This window comes from Carcharodon carcharias, chromosome 7, assembly GCF_017639515.1.
Source record: "Carcharodon carcharias isolate sCarCar2 chromosome 7, sCarCar2.pri, whole genome shotgun sequence".
Lineage (NCBI taxonomy): Eukaryota > Metazoa > Chordata > Chondrichthyes > Lamniformes > Lamnidae > Carcharodon > Carcharodon carcharias.
The window spans coordinates 159,382,449-159,399,146 of NC_054473.1; the positions used below are offsets into that span (position 1 = coordinate 159,382,449).

The 16,698-nt window shown below is 42.4% G+C and overlaps 1 protein-coding gene across 1 annotated transcript in view; it reads left to right on the forward strand.

Moving 5' to 3' along the window:
* The window catches only part of cdh31 (cadherin 31), a 68,199-nt gene that overhangs the window by 44,200 nt on the left and 7,301 nt on the right, over positions 1-16,698 (forward strand). The window contains exons 7-13 of the mRNA XM_041191149.1: positions 473-645; positions 2,475-2,603; positions 6,372-6,554; positions 8,406-8,650; positions 11,617-11,759; positions 14,036-14,260; positions 15,825-16,049. Of these exons, the coding sequence (XP_041047083.1) occupies positions 473-645; positions 2,475-2,603; positions 6,372-6,554; positions 8,406-8,650; positions 11,617-11,759; positions 14,036-14,260; positions 15,825-16,049 (1,323 nt within the window). The remainder of the gene's footprint in view (positions 1-472; positions 646-2,474; positions 2,604-6,371; positions 6,555-8,405; positions 8,651-11,616; positions 11,760-14,035; positions 14,261-15,824; positions 16,050-16,698) is intronic.

The following is a 16,698-nucleotide window of genomic DNA, read 5'->3' on the forward strand; positions in this document are numbered from 1 at the left end:
TTCACTTTCTGCTGTGGGGGGGATTCGAACCCAGGTCTGCAGAGTATTCCCCTGGGCCTCTTGAATACTGGTCCAGTGTCAATACCACTATGCCACCTCCCCACTTGAAAGACATATAAGATTCCACAGCACTATTTCAAAGAAGAGCAAGGCGTTATCACTGACGTCCTGACCAATATTTATCCCACAATCAACATCGCAAAAACAAATGATCTGGTGATTATCATATTGTTGTTTGTGGGAGCTTACTGTGTGCAAATTGACTGTGGCATTTTCTATATTACAACAGTAACTACACTTCAAAAGCACTTCGTTGGCTGTGAAGTACTTGCAAGTTCTGAAGTCATGAAAGGCATTATATAAATGCAGGGTTTTGTTTTTAACCCTGGAATTTTTTTGACATTTGGAGAAATTAATGTCAGGGTTTATGTAACCAGTGTTGGTGTGAGTTAATGTATGTTTGCTTTGGTAGGTACTGCAGTCATGACTGTAGCAGCCACAGACAAAGATGAAAAAGATAACTATAATTCTATAATTGTGTACTCCATTCTGAGTCAAAATCCTGAACTGCCTTTCAACAGGATGTTTACAATTAGTTCAGCAACGGGATTAATAACTGTACAGCACGGGGGCCTTAACCGAGAGGTGAGTGACCATCGATAAGTAAGCCTGTTGAGCAGAGATGATGGGTTTGTCACTAAAATATTAAACATTGTTTTAAAGGTGTAATCAGCTGTTGATTGAAGGTATGCTCTGATACTGTAGAGTGGCAGGGATGGGGAAGATGATGGAGAAAATGTGATTGCCCTTTCGAAGAGACATTCTGGTGCAACCATCTTTCTCTCCAGCCACATTTGGGCATTGCCTTGTTATAGTCATTAATTCACTGGGAAAGGTTACATTGGGTGAGATGAAGTACACATGGAAAACTCACTAAATGTAAAACTGCACAAATGATACACAACAAATCAACTATCCCAAAGAATGGGGCCTGGATTTTCATGCCTCCAACCATGTTGGAACAGAGGTGGGGGGGGTGGTGGCTGTGAATTTAAAAGGGCCAGACGGGACCTAATTTTGGGATTCCCTCCCTCGGTTTTTGTTGGTGTGGAAGCGAGCCAGTACTGTAATGCCAGCCTGGCCGGTGTTGTTGCAGGGGTAAGCATCTCCTGTGTTATTCATGGAGTCAGGCCAGGTTCTCCGTGACTCATGGTTCATCGCCTCTCAGGAATTGTGAACCATAGTCTAGATGACAGTACATTCTGAATTAAAGACATGTAAACCAGATGCAGACTGGTACATGGAGGCAAAATAAAAAGTGAATCGAAATGGAAGACAGAATTCAAGGTCTAATGTTGAGCCTAGGAGGCTTTAAAATGCCTAATCGGAAGATGAGGTCTTTTTCCTCCAGTTTGTGTTGGCCTTCACTGGACCATTGTCTATTTAAGATGAAACTGGATTAATTGATTTTGACATAGGAAGACACAGTGCAATGAGAGAATTTGTGGGAATTGGATTAGTTTTGAATTGCTCCAACAATGACGAGAGGCCAAATTGCCTGCTGCATTATACGTTTAAAGGTTTAGAAATTCAGGCATGACTATTTTGGGTGCCTTGCCCACACAGTCTTAACAGCCCACACTCAAATGAGAAGGTTCAAGGAGTTCTGGATTTTAGTTCTTGAATCTTTTATAGTGTGGGTGGGGCTGGGTTAGGATTCTGTGTAGGTTAATGCTCCATCGAGTTGGATTGCAAGGGTCCGGAGGAGGAATGGGTGAGTCTGAGTCAATGATCGAGGTTTGATGGGGGATCAAGTAGGAAGAATGTTGAGCTCAGGTGTTGTGTTGGGCGATCAGGGTCAGGGGTGCCATCAGATCTGGTGGGAAGATTGCAGATCTCCGGAGTTGATGGGGCGGGAGCAGGTGGTTGCTGGGATGTTGAGGCTAGGACCAGTGGAGAGATCGGGGATGGGGGATCCTGGAGGACTGATGCTAGTAGATGATCTTGGCAGTGATCGGTGTTTATGGCAAGTACTTAGCTTTTTTTTTAATTTGTGTGGTGTTTAACATTGCTTGCTTTACCTGAACCAATCAACAGTGGAACTGACTGGCTTTATGCAAAACTGCAGCAAGGAGCAGAAACAGATGTTGGCTCCTTTATTTGCAAATGGACTAACGCCTGCTTCAGTAAAGGATGCCTCTTGTTTGTCCTTTATCAAAATGGAGTCCAGCATGATCAAGCACCATTTGATCAGGCATCTGTGGCACCTGTACAATGCTCATATAGTGTTTGACCACTATTTGTCAAGCTACCAATATTTTTAAATAAAGGCGCATGAGAAGCTGAGATTTGTTTTGAACAATTGCGACTCAAAAACGAGAACGTTGGCCGCAAGAACATTAGTGCACTCGAACAGAATTTGATATATAGATATATAATATATGTGTATGTTCTTCCATCTTGTTTTCCCCCAGAGTGTGAATAAATATACACTTGAAATTCAAGCAGCAGATTTGGAAGGAAACGGTTACACCACCACAACCAGAGCAATAATCTCTGTCACTGACGCTAATGATAATGTCCCACAATTTGTGACAAAAGAGGTAAATTTTTCTTATCAAATGAGTTCAAAATGTCTCTGAGTGTGGTAACTGGTCCTTTAAACTTAAAATGCAAGTGAACTTTTTTTCTTATTTCATTGATGTGGATTTTGAGGTACTGTGTTCCAAAACAGTTGCGGCCATAACTTCTGTGGAATGGCAATCCCAGTTGGAATGCCGCTCTGCTCCTAGTTATTTACACTGAAATGCAGCCGCACCTTTCTCGCTCGACCTTCCAACTTGGCTGGATGTACAAAGTATGTTGCAGGAACCCTCTCAGTTGAGTGCAGGAGAGTTGGGGGAAAGGACCCTCCTCTCCTCTTATTGCACAAGCTGCCATAAGGTTTAAAGGTCCAGCCACTTTGAAAAGCCAGGGACAAGGTAAACGTGTAAGGTAAGTGGATAGGATGGGATGGGGTGAGGTTGGATGGGTGTGTGGGCCATGGGTGGTGGAGTGGAGTGGAGTGGAGTGGAGTGGAGTGGAGTGGAGTGGAGTGGAGTGGAGTGGAGTGGAGTGGAGTGGAGTGGAGTGGAGTGGAGTGGAGTGGAGTGGAGTGGAGTGGAGTGGAGTGGAGGTCGGGTGCTCGCCGTGCGTGACGGATGGTGGGGGTTAGGGGAGGTCGGGTGCTCGCCGTGGGTGACGGATGGTGGGGGTTAGGGGAGGTCGGGTGCTCGCCGTGGGTGACGGATGGTGGGGGTTAGGGGAGGTCGGGTGCTCGCCGTGGGTGACGGATGGTGGGGGTTAGGGGAGGTCGGGTGCTCGCCGTGGGTGACGGATGGTGGGGGTTAGGGGAGGTCGGGTGCTCGCCGTGGGTGACGGATGGTGGGGGTTAGGGGAGGTCGGGTGCTCGCCGTGGGTGACGGATGGTGGGGGTTAGGGGAGGTCGGGTGCTCGCCGTGGGTGACGGATGGTGGGGGTTAGGGGAGGTCGGGTGCTCGCCGTGGGTGACGGATGGTGGGGGTTAGGGGAGGTCGGGTGCTCGCCGTGGGTGACGGATGGTGGGGGTTAGGGGAGGTCGGGTGCTCGCCGTGGGTGACGGATGGTGGGGGTTAGGGGAGGTCGGGTGCTCGCCGTGGGTGACGGATGGTGGGGGTTAGGGGAGGTCGGGTGCTCGCCGTGGGTGACGGATGGTGGGGGTTAGGGGAGGTCGGGTGCTCGCCGTGGGTGACGGATGGTGGGGGTTAGGGGAGGTCGGGTGCTTTCCCTGGGTAAGGGGTGGGGGAGAACTATAATTACCTAGGAGCTAGAAGTGGTTTAATTCTAAGTTTTCCTGGCTAGCTATTCCTGAAAGAACCATCCAAAGATTGCAATTTAAATCAGAGTTTCAGATGGTTCCCAGTGCAGGGCAATTGCCCAACAGAAGTTTGGACTTCCTGGGCAATTGCTGTACAATCCTTATGTGGGGGCCTCTGGGAGATCCCCCAGTGGTACACCCTGAATATGATGCGCTGGGGATCGGAAGTTATGGGTCATGATGTATTGTATTAATATTTCTTTGTTTTCAGTTGTGTTTGCAAAAGTACCTTTACCTTGCCGGGAAAATCTTATCAAATTCGGCTGACTTTGTACCCAAGCCACCGGTGAAGGAACAATGGTTTCACATAGTTAACATGTAGCCAGCTACAAATTTACAGTTGACTGAATTTTGATGGATCATGCATTTCTTTAAATAGTTCTAACATTGAATAAAGAAAGTAGTGGATTAAAGGGCATATTTGATCCAATTTTGTTTTCAGTTGATTTAATAGGCACACCATGAAACTAGTGGATGTGTGTAGATAAATCTGAATTTGAGTATTGGTGAAAAATGACATGTCGAAGCTTTTTGTCCTCTTGCACCCATCAGGACGTGCAAGAATATTAAATCTAAAGGGAACAATAATTTACACTTCATGAGAAGTGAGTGCTGATTGGTTGGCAAGTGGACTTTGATAGAGGCGTTGCCATGGAGAATGCACCAGTTAATTGATGACCAACAGTTAACTGCCATGCTTTGCTTAAATTAAACCTGGCAGGTTGATTCTGATTGGTCAAAGCATTGCCCCAGAGAATAGCTGTCACCTATTTAGTTCAGTAGGCACAGGCAGAGTGCTTGTACATGTTCTTTCTGTCTGCAAAGCACGTGTAAGTGCTCCACACTGCGAGCCTGACTGGTGATTTCAAATTGGCTGTCAGTGTAATTCTTGATACAATCAGGATTGTTCAGCAAGTGTTGTCCAATTACAGATTCACATCCAATGTTGGACACTGTTTTGAGCTTTGCAAGCTCGGGATGGTTGGTTACAGTCTTTACCTTGCCTGTTGGGAACAGTGACTGGGACACGTTGTTTGATGTGATCCATCAGTCTTTGGGACGTACGACTTAATACCTAGCATCACACTGGCACTGAAATTCATCTACCACATTATTCATTTGAGAGATAGGCAGAATATCTTTTTGGCTTGACGGCAGCCTCCTGTTAGTGATGAACACCACTTGTGCTGCGAATGCATAGGAGCAGTGTGGAACAGCTAGCTTCACCTGTTATTCAAACTTTTGAGAAACCTTACACTTCCAGGATAATCTGAGGTAGACTGGGCACTTTTTAGAGGTTGCCAATCGGTCCCAGGCCATTTGCTCACCATGCAAACCTGATGCTGAAATGGGGTGAATCAAAGCCATCCTGTGAAATGAGAGCTACGCTGATCCGATCATTGCACACTGCACATTGGGCAAACTCATGAATGGGACTAAAGCCATCACTTTCAGTCCTGGAAAGTGCCCAGTGTACTTGAGATCATCCTGGAAGGGTAAAGTGTTGCAAAAATTTGAGCAACAGGTGAAGCTAGCTGTTTCACGCTGCTACTATGCAGTAGCAACATGTACAGCATTCTCCATTAACAGGAGGCTGCCGTCAAGCCAAAAAGATATTCAGCCTATCTCTCAAATAGGTAATGTATTATATGAATTTCAGTGCCAGTGTGATGCTAGGTATGTCCCAAAGACTGGTGGATCTTATCAAACAGCTTGTTCCATTGGCAGTTTCCCAACAGGCAAAATACAGACCATACCCATCAGCCTGGGTTTGCAAAACCCAAAACCGTGTCCAACCGTGTGATTGGACAACATTTGCTAAATAATCCTTAGTGGGCTAAGAATTACACTGACAACCAATTTAAGATTATCAGTCAAGCTTACTGTGTGGTGCACTTGTGTGTGCTAGAAGCTAACCAATCAGCGCACTCTGTTCTCATGAAGTATAAATTGTTTCCTTTACATTTGGTATTCTTGTGAATGTCCTGATGAGTGCAAGACGAAAAGCTTCATCTGTCTTTTTTTTCCAGGATTCTCAAGTTCTGTATTACCAAATGACTGTTTGTTTGTAAATCTGAATTTCTGCAAATGGTTTCATCCAATGTTATTAGTGACCTAAAGGCCCCACCTAGTGTTATGAAGCCCTACAGGCTGGGAGGTCCCAGTTCTGATCACTGATGCACTGGATCATAATCCAGGGCCACTTGACGCTAGTAACAGGGATCAAGGTTAGAATTGCTTGTAATGCTGTGAAGGGGCAGTAGGCTCCCACTTGATGAATGGCCATTTGGACAAAAATGTCAAAGGGTTGGACTTGTGCAACAATTCAGCAGCAAATTATTAGTTGTTTCAGGAGGTTGGCATTGAAAGAGGGAGCAGTCATCCCATCAACCTATGCTGAATTTGAATCCAGATCTTGAGATGGGGCATTGTGCTAATCTACTTTCTCTAACGACTATATTTTTCTGACCTGTAGGTTACTGTAGAAGTTCCTGAAAATGAAGTGGATTATTTCGTAACAAGCCTCTCTGTCACTGACGATGATGAGCGAGGTACACCTGGCTGGAAAGCAGTTTACAGGATAGTTTTTGGGAATGAGAGAGGACAGTTCAGTGTGAATACTGACACAGAAAATAATGGAGTCCTTAAGATAGTTAAGGTAGGTCATTCCATTCTGATGGTAAATGTTGTTTATGTTGTTAGATAATTCAAAATATTTGGCAATTGATACAATCTAGGAATTGGTTTCCCACATGTCCTGCAGGCCATGGGTGTGATAATGGCTCCAGGGTCAAACACCAGGTGTGCACTAACCCAGTGACGATATTAAGGTACTAAGGTATAATGTGTACATCTATTGGATTTTATTTCTCATTTTGATCATCAAGATGACTTAAAAGCCATTTTTAAGGGGTGTAAGGGAATGGTCTAACATTTATGTAATCTATGGGAAAGCTCAATGTTTCAGTAAATGTTAAAGATTTTTTTGGGTCTCCATACAGAAGGAAGAAGAAACAAATTAACATCGCTAATGGTATCATTCATTCAAAGGTCATAGGGTAAATTTTGACTTTGTCAATGATGTATAACAGATGACAGAAAATTCCATTACCTTCAATGGAAATAAAAATAGGAAAAATATAAAATGAACTGATTTGCTATCACCCATTTTACACTACTGCGCAGTCAAAATGACTTCCACCTTATTTTCGGTAATGATATGAGAGAATTTTGTTGAGAACGTTAGCTATTAATGATTGAAAACTATTCAAAATGACATTTTAGTGAAAAGGTGGACTATCTTCAGCAGTTGTGTCAGGAGTTTCACTTTTCAGGTACTGCAATAATATAGTTTTCGTTGCAAAAGAAAAAGCAACCTAACGCTCCCTTGCTATAGCGATACAACAGATTTGGAAAAGACCCAGCAAAAGCTTATAATCAACAGAAAATGGGATGTTGTGTGCAAGTTTTGTTTAAAGTTTTCCAGAGACTCAGTGGTACGTTATTGTGGCTGAGTGCTATACATTAGAATCGTTACGTTAGTTTGAGTTGTGCAACTGAGCCTCAAAGACATGGGACTGGATTTTATACCCTCCCCCTATCTCCCCCGGGGCAAGTGTGTTTTTGTAGTGGGGGGGGGGGGGGGGGTGTAGCAGCATGTAAATTCTGTCGGGTGGCTAGCCCCCCACCTTCCTACTCACCCCCAACCTGCTCCCCATACTATGGGGGTGTGTAAGGCACTCACTAGCCTGCCAGCCCATAGGCTCTTAACTACACAATTAAGGGGCAATTAGGGCTTCAAAGGACTGAAGTCTGCCTGTGCCACCATAATAGTCTGTCTTCCACTGGTCAATTTAAAGTGGGCAGGCCATTTTTTCACCAACTTTGGTAAAAGGCTGGGAAGGAAGGTATCACCTTTTTGGAGAGTGTCTTGTGTGCACTGGGGGCACCTGGCCCTACGATCATGCCCCTCCCATGCCTCCTCACCTGGCTTTCAAAACCCACCTCCACCTCCCTTGCACCCCTCCCTAAGCTCCCCAGTCCCTTTCAATCCAAAGCCCCTGACTTAACCAAGTCTAGTGGCCATGTCCTCTTCTCACTCTTCAGTCCTGAGGCTGCTAGAGCTTTAATCAGATGGGCTGGGCTTCTTCCCACTGAGGGCCGCGCATCATTTAAGGCCACCCAGAGTGTGTATTGGTTGCAGGGTGGCTTTGTTGAAAGTTACTCGGTTTGGCACCGACTTTTACCTACCCCTGTAAAATTCAGCTGCTGGTATTTTGTGGTCAAATGGCTCTAACATCTTAGAAAAAGTGTCTTCCCAAATTTTCTTTCACAAATAATGAGCAATGCCATTTTGTTAACATTGTACAGGTGACATTTCCTGTGAATGTGACTCATTGTCATATGCATTTCAGTAAGCTTCAGTTTGTCTACAAACTTTTTCATGGAAATAATGCCTCTTTACTGCTGCATGTTTGAGTTTGTTGAACTTTTGTCTTTCTATATGTAGCCCTTGGATTATGAGAAGAGCAAACAGCATCGGGTGATCGTAGAAGTAAAGAATGAAATAGAATTCACCTCAACCATGCCACTCTCTTCTGCTACAGTCATCATCAATGTAAAAGATGCTAATGAAGCACCAATATTTAATCCAGAAATAAAGGAAGATCAGCAACCTGAGAACCTGCCAGTAGGAAGTACAATAACCGCATACACTGCAAAGGACCCTGACACTGCTCAAGTGCAAACCATTAGGTATAAAATAGATTCTTTGGGAACATTTTCAATTTAGTGCTAACGTCCTGTTCTGAAATGTCTGGCAGATGGAGAACGTGCCACTGGAAGCTATTCAAAGCATTAACCTGTTGTATGTTCCCTGTTGTTGGGAATGTTGACATCTCAGGGTAGATTCTAACTGTGTTGGTGCAAAACAGATGGTTATGAATTGGCTAAAGATCATAGTTAGATTCTTAGGCAAGCAAGTAGATTTTAAAACCTGTAAAATGGCATTCTAATATTTTTGCTCAGAATTTGCAGGTGTAACGACAGTGACACAGTCAGTATTTGTCATTGCTCTGTAAAATGGACAACACATTCTGGCATTCACACTTGCATTGTTAAATATGCAAACCTGGAAGTTGTTGTCAGGTCAGAGGCTAGGAATCCTGCAGTGAGTAAATCTCCTTCTGACTCGCCAAAGCCTGTCCACAATCTACAAGTCACAAATGTGATGGAATACTCTCCCCATGCCTGGATGAGTGCAGCCCAAACAACACTCAAGAAGCTCAACACCATCTAGGACAAAGCAGCCTGTTTGGCACCCATCCACAAACATTCACTCGCTCCACTATGGATGCAGAGCGGCAGCAGTGTCAAGCATCTACAAGATGCACTGCAGAAACACATCATGGCTCCTTGGACAGTACCTTCCAAACGCACGACCACTACCATCTAAAAGGACAAAGGGCAGTAGATACATGGGAACTCACCACCTGGAAGTTCCCCTCCAAGCCACTCACCATCCTGACTTGGAAAAATATTGCCGTTCCTTCACTGTTGCTGGGTCAAAATCCAGTGAGAATAATGCTTAAGTTAAAATTCATGTCAACTCCCTGATTTTATACTGATTGCAGCTGTGAAGGCTGTAACAGCACACCCTGTAGAGGAGCAGTGTATACTTTTTTCTTATTCATTCAAGGGCTGTGGACTTCACTAGCTAGGCCAGCATTTATTGCCAATCCCTAATTGCCTTTGAGAAGGTGGTGGTGAGCTGCTGCTTTCAACCACTGCAGGAATTAGGAGTAACTGAGGTTTCAGTGGGCTAGGTCATCAATACTCAGCAATGCCTCTGGCCCTGAAAACTTTTTATTTTAAAGTGTGGAATCTAATTCCCTCTGAATAACATTAAAATCACAGAATTTTAATGGCACAAAAGGAGGCCATTCATCCCATCGTGTCTGCACTGGCTCTCTAAATGAACATTATGACCTAGTGCCATTGCCCTGCCTTTTCCCCGTGCCCCTGCACATTGTTTCTATTAACATAATCATCTAATGCCCTCTTGAATGCCTCAATTGAACCTGCCTCCACCACAAAATTTGCATGGTCCTAAATTTTATTTTTTAAAGTTTGAAATTTCAGTCCTCCCTTAATCTCATATGCTTGTCCCAATCTTTGTTTCTTTTCTGTACAATGATTAAAATGTGAATTCTAATTTTATTTCTCAATTTGTTGTCTAAGTATTTTACAGTCTGGTTGATCAGCTTACTTGTACTGTTGCTCAACACTGCAGATGGTGCCAAAATCAACGTCATGTCAGAATAGAGGAAATCCACACTCTGGAGCCTCTTATATCTTTGTGGGCATTTCTTTTTTTCACATCTGCAGTAGGTGGCAAGCTTTGGTGCTGAACACAGAACCCAGACTTTGTTTTTGTCTTATGTACTTAAGCAAGTCGTTTCACATGCGATTTAATTCCAGTCAATTGCACCATAGCTTTAGTCAATGGTGGTACACTCCTTGCTATTAGAGTATATCCAAGCTGTAATTAACTTCATTGTCTTCTATGTGTCCTTCCATGACTGAAGAGTCCAATGCAAGATCAGCATGGATACCCACAGAACTGGCTGTTCATGTTGTTGGTGCTCGGGAGAATGTTGGCAGTTGCACCACCTCTGGCCTCCCTCTGGGCAAGCTTGGCGTAGATGGTCCTCAAAACATGCTGAATCAAATTTGCCTCCAGACGGGCCGGTTGGCTGCAGTGTTTTTTAAAGACTGGTTGTCTGCAATACAGAAGTTTGTAAGGCTTGAGCCTTGAGCTATTAGTCAGTGAGCTTGTGTTCACACTGCTTCATGCATGCAGCCTGCAGATTTGAGATCACTGCATATTTTTGTATCATTCTTTAAACTGAAAGAGGCTGGGAAATATCATTAGCTTATTACAAGATGTACTGCATTGCTCTTGTATCTTCCTGTGTATTGTCACCTCTCTTTTTTATGTTTTATTATAATCTGTTTTTTCTTTTGAACAGTAAATACATTGTTTTCTCTCCCACTTCACTGGTTTGTAAATAACTAATTTTACAATCGCTTCCTCTATGCTTTTCTATTGTCTCCTCCAGTGTTGTCATCTCCTCCCCATGCCCTGGCAAATGCCAACATGTGATGAGCTTTTCAGGACTCAAACTCTGTATCACTACTTGATGTCATTCAACTTTGCATGACGGACATATTATCTAACTGGTATTATCTGATAGAAATTGGAAACTTGAAAAAAATCAATAGCTTGTCTGTCATTTTTCTTGATACAATGTGTATGCCCCTGCCCAGCCACAGACTGACCAGGTATCAAATGGCATAGATGGGGCCTCCTTTGCATCCATGACCCCAACTGTTCTAGAGATGAAATTGGTGCGATTAAGGGTTCACTAAACCAACAAAATGTTTGACATGTGTTTAATGCTAAGATTTTTTTTTTAAAACAAGCAATGCTCATTTAAATTGTCCCAAAAGAAGTACAAATACATTTTTCTCACATGCCATGATTACACAGTCGCAGAGCTTGCTACAGGCATTGTAATTCTATGCTGAAGTATTTGCTTACTCCTAAATGGCAGATTTGAATGAAGGTATATTGGGTTTAAGATGGAAACTGTTTTTGCCAATTTTTTCTGATTTTTTTTTAAGAAGGTATTTGTGGCAATTTTTGTTGTGTTTTCCAGATACCGAATGGGGAGTGACCCAGCAAAATGGTTTGAAATTGAGCAAGATACTGGCATCATTAAACTAATTAATAATATGGACAGGGAATCAGAATATGTTAAGAATAGTATATACACTACAACAATCCTTGCTTACGATGATGGTAAGTATAACTTGACTTTTTCAGTGTTGTTCATGCCTTAATAGCTTGGCATCATTTACCTGTGACTGCTGCAATATTTGTCTTCTAGGTTATGTCACAAGTTAGTGATGTGAATTGTCTTGGCTGATTTGGCAATTAGTTTGAAAATTCTTTTGTTCAAAATGCAGCAGTTTTTTTCTGTGGTGTCTCCAACTTCTGGTGCTTTAGACCTGGTCAGCTGACGTGAGCCATAATGGCCATATCCTTTTTAAAATTACCACCTCATAAATGTCGCTCTCCATCCCAACTGCAAACAGTAGGTGAGGGGAAAATGAAACAGTTTCTAAAAGTAATACCTTCAGATTAGAATCAAACTGTACAAAACACTGAAAAAAATTAAATTTTTATTGGTGTTTTCTTCTTCCTTACCTTGCTTCTAAATTGCCTGCCTGCTTATCATGGTATGAGTAATGAATTATGATGGTACAACTTGGCTAAAACTATATAATGCCACGACGCATTGAGCTTCCACAGTTTTAGTTTGTAAATCTCCAACATTTGAAGCCCAAATAAAATTTCCAACTCCATGATTGAAACAAAACCCCTCTCTTGTGCCCTACAGAGAGACGAGGCTTTGAAATGGAGTAGTAGTGGAGGAATGTAGGAAATTACAAATTCGTATGCATGGGTAACTTTAATGACATAAGGAATCATAAACATTTAGCCTTGGCTTTCTGCTATAGGAGGGTGGGATTATCCCTGAAGGGTGGATCGAGGAGAAACTTTAATTCCCCCCTGTCCTGATACCTTTGATCCTGGCTGTGTTTTTAGCCAGGGGGTATTTGCTTGCTGGATGTGAGTTCACCAACATCCCATAAGAATAATAGACTGGGAGAGACTTTCTGGGGCAAACCTGAATGGGTGGGGCTTTCACAATGGGAAGAAGGCAGTCGCTGAGCTGCTTAATGTTTTTATTTAAGAGAAACAGCTTATTCTGTCCATGCGCTTAGTGTGCTAATTATCCCACTGAGGCCTTTAATGCCAACTATAGAATTCTGGGTGCCAGGACTAACATGTAGCCCCTGGATCCAAGGATTGAGTAGTGTATAAAAGTAGGGGGGGAAGAAAAGTTGTGTTTAACTCACATTAATTTCGCTAGTATGTACCTCTTCTCACATGGACTGTTGAATTCAGGCCATCGAATCCACCCTCAATAAGGGGAAAAGAAAGGTTATGGTGGCGCCAGTTCTAAGCCCTTTCCTAACCCTGCCCATGCCAGATCCACTTGAAAAGCTAGCTGTAGCAGAAAAGCCTCTGCTTTTTTATTTAGCTTAGAAAAGTTTTATGAGTTGGGTTATAAATGAAGAAGGCAAGTAGAACTGTTTTGAAAAGTAACATCTGATGTGACTAGTTCTGCAACTTTGTAAGAGATTTATTTCTTTGATTTCTTTCCTCCATATCCTAGCTAATCAGCACAGTTAAGTTACTTGATTCAATGGGAAATGCATGGTAGTTTTTATCTGCTGCAGAAAAATTGTGCCACCCACAGATTTAATGTGTGACAAGGCTTTAAAGAATGTAAATGATGCTCGTTTAAACCCTTTAAAAGCTGAAGTTTTTTGATGAACAATGAGAAAGTTAAGAGGGCAAAGCCTTTGGGAATGATATTTGCAAGCAATAAGACTAAAACAAAATAAAATTGTAACCTTGAGTGAATTGTTCCCCAGCAACTCTAGTATTCTGTCCTGTTTCTTATTGGTTATGTTACTGTTGGTCTTTAACACACTATGCTGAAGGAGGGAATTTCCTTGGGTGTTCTGATTAGCCAGTGTAACTTGGAAAAAAAATCCCCTTCATGCATTTGACCATTGACATTTCTTATAGGAATGATTTTATATAAGAACAGAAAAATGTTGGTTTTAAATCTTGAAAGGTGTCATCTGAGAAGTGCCAAATTAATATGGAAAAAGTAAATCTGAAATGTTACTTTAAATTGAGAGTAGGTCAAGGAAGCAGAGGTTCAGACTAGTAAAAGGCAAATTTGCCTTGTATCAGAAAGTTGTTTCACATGCGTGGAATTGATAGCGCAGTAGAGGCAACAAAGCTAGAGCCATTTAACATTAAACCTGGTGCAGCGATAGGGAGACTTTCGAATCTTTTCAGATTAATGAATTAAGGTGAGTTGACTGGCTCCGCTCATTCACTGATCATGTAAAAGGATACTGACTGATTCAGTCAACTAATGAACTTTCACCAAGCTTACTTTAGGATTCAGAATTGCATTTTTGTCTCAACAGGGACTCCAGCTGCTACAGGTACTGGGACACTCCTCCTGCAGCTTGAAGACATCAATGATAATGCACCCATCGCCACTGCTCCTTTACACCTTTTGTGCAACAATAATGCTGTCCCTGTCAATGTAACCATTATAGACAAAGACATCCCACCCAACACCTCACCTTACATTGTGACGCTAGTTCATGGAGCTGAGCAAAACTGGACTATCAAAAATACAGAAAATGGTAAGCAACATGAATTTGAAAGGATAGTATTATTCAAAAAATAAATAAATTCCTGTCTATTTTTCCCTTCTTTCCCAATCACTTTGGTCTTCCTCTTTCAACAATTTTTTCCCCTCTGGAGCTGTTGACTGCTTGCTGAACATCAGCATTCTTCTCTACTGGGAATCATTGGGGAATGATCAGACTAAGTGAATATTTGTGCTTCCCACATCCCAACTCCCACAACAATGTGCATTTATCTAGCCTTTAACTTAATTTATCCAGCCTTTAGCTTCATGAAGCATCCCAAGATGTTTGATAAATGGGCACAAGGAGACTAATGCTAAGCTGGGAAGAAAAAGAATAGGAGAAATGACTGAAAGGTTGATCAAAGAGATTGCTTTTTAGTGATGGAGAGGATCTCTACAGAGATTACTGGTGGCTGTTTCTCCAAAAGTGAAGTGAAGTGGAGGGAGAGGAAACCGAAAAAGCCAAAGTTAGAGGAATGGTGTTGGGGAATGCAAAGCTGATGTAGATCACAGAGGAGGATAATGAGTGATTACAACTTAGCATATGTATGCATGAAAACTTGGTCAGGTTGAGTTAACTGAGATTGGAAGTACAAGACCATGAGGGAAAATGTCAAAAAGTGAAAGTGTCAGGCATGTTTCAGGATCTTAAAAGCAGAGGGGATCAGTATGGATGGAAATGGGTGATGTTGAGGAGCTGGTTGAGTGGTTTGGTGATGGTAAGGATGCGGGACTTAAAGCTCAGCACAAAGCTGAACAGAGGGAGCAATGTTTGTGATGTTAAGACAGAACATTTTAACCACTGATAGCTAGCAGGAGAACTGACCAGTCAATGTCCAAACCTTTCTGATTTGATCTTGATCATTCAACAGAAAATCCACCACCTCAATGTCTTTTAGCTTGTAAAGGCAATTTAATTGCCTGTCAAGAACTCCTGGGTTTGGGAGTTTGTGATTTAAGAAACTATCAATTGTTAGCTTATTATGGACATCAGGTGGAATTGCACTGCTTGATATCCTTGGTGATTTTGAGAGCTAAGCCTCATTGCTTTCTGATTAGTGAGCCAGTGCTGTCTGCAAGTTCAGTGATTGGTGTGGGCAGGAAAATCCAAGCTCTTCTGCATGGAGCCAGGCTGGTAGTAATTGATAGGGGGTGAAGGGGTGGAGGTTATGCCAGCAGTAGTTGACAAGATTTCTGGAAGGCTACTTGAGTATTACAGCGTTTCTAGCTGTGTTGTCAGAATAGCCTGCAGCAGTTTCTTTAATGTCCTCTGGCCAACAGCTGCTACCATTTGGTGAAGCATGTGTTGAGAATAGCATAAGGCATCATTTGACATGTTGAAAGGATCATCCTGCCTGAAACAGCCAAGCTCATTTTCAGGATTGTCAAAGATGACAACTGGTGTTGTAGCAGGAATTAGCCATTAATTGCTGCACCATGGATTTTGCTTATTAAAAAAATGTATTTTAGCACATTTCAAGTTAATGAATCATTTGATTGACTAAGAGTCATAAAGCAACATATATAACACCTGGATTTCCCCCCCCCCCCTTCAGCTGATGTGAAGATGTTACAACTGATAAAAGAAATTGACCCTGGCATGTATGAAGTTCCTTTGAAAGTAAAAGACAGTGGAGAGCCAGAACTGTCTCAAGTCACAGGGCTGCGGGTGGAGGTGTGTGACTGTCACGACAACGGAGCATGTAAAGACAGGATAGCTGCTGCCTCTTTTGGAATATCTGGCATTTTGGCTATTCTGGGGGCTATCTTAGTATTGTTGAGTGAGTATCGTTTACATGCAATTTAAAACAAAACTTGCATCTAAATAAATAACTTAATTTGCACTCCACGTTTTCAACAAATATCCTTTGGAGTAATTTTGAGTATTCTTACTGTTCGATTCACAAAAGAAAATTTTTTTTTCCTTGAGTGCTGTAGCATGTGAATATTGATGTAGTGCATGTAATGTTAAACTACTGCATGAAAGTACTAAAGGATGTGAGAATCAGAATGCTACAGCACAGAGCAAGGCCATTCAGCCTATCATGCCTGTGCTGTCTCCAATTAGTCTCAATTCCTTGCCCTTTCTGCATAGCCCTGCATTTTCCCCTTCGTGTGTTTATTCTGCTCCATTTTGAAAGTTGTTACCAAGTCTGCTGCCACCACCCTTTCAGGTTATGCATTCTAGATCATAATGTCTTGCTGCTTCAGGAAAGAAACCTCTGCTCGTTTTGCCAATTACCTGATATCTATGTCCTCTGGTTATCAACCCTTCAGCCACTCAAAACAGCATTTACTGTATCAAAACCCTTCATGATTTTGAACATCTATTAAATCTTCCCTCTACCCTTCTCTGTTCTAAAGAGAACAACCCCAGATTCCACTAACGTATTTTAGTTGCCCTTTTTAACCTCACCCTATCTGTCAATA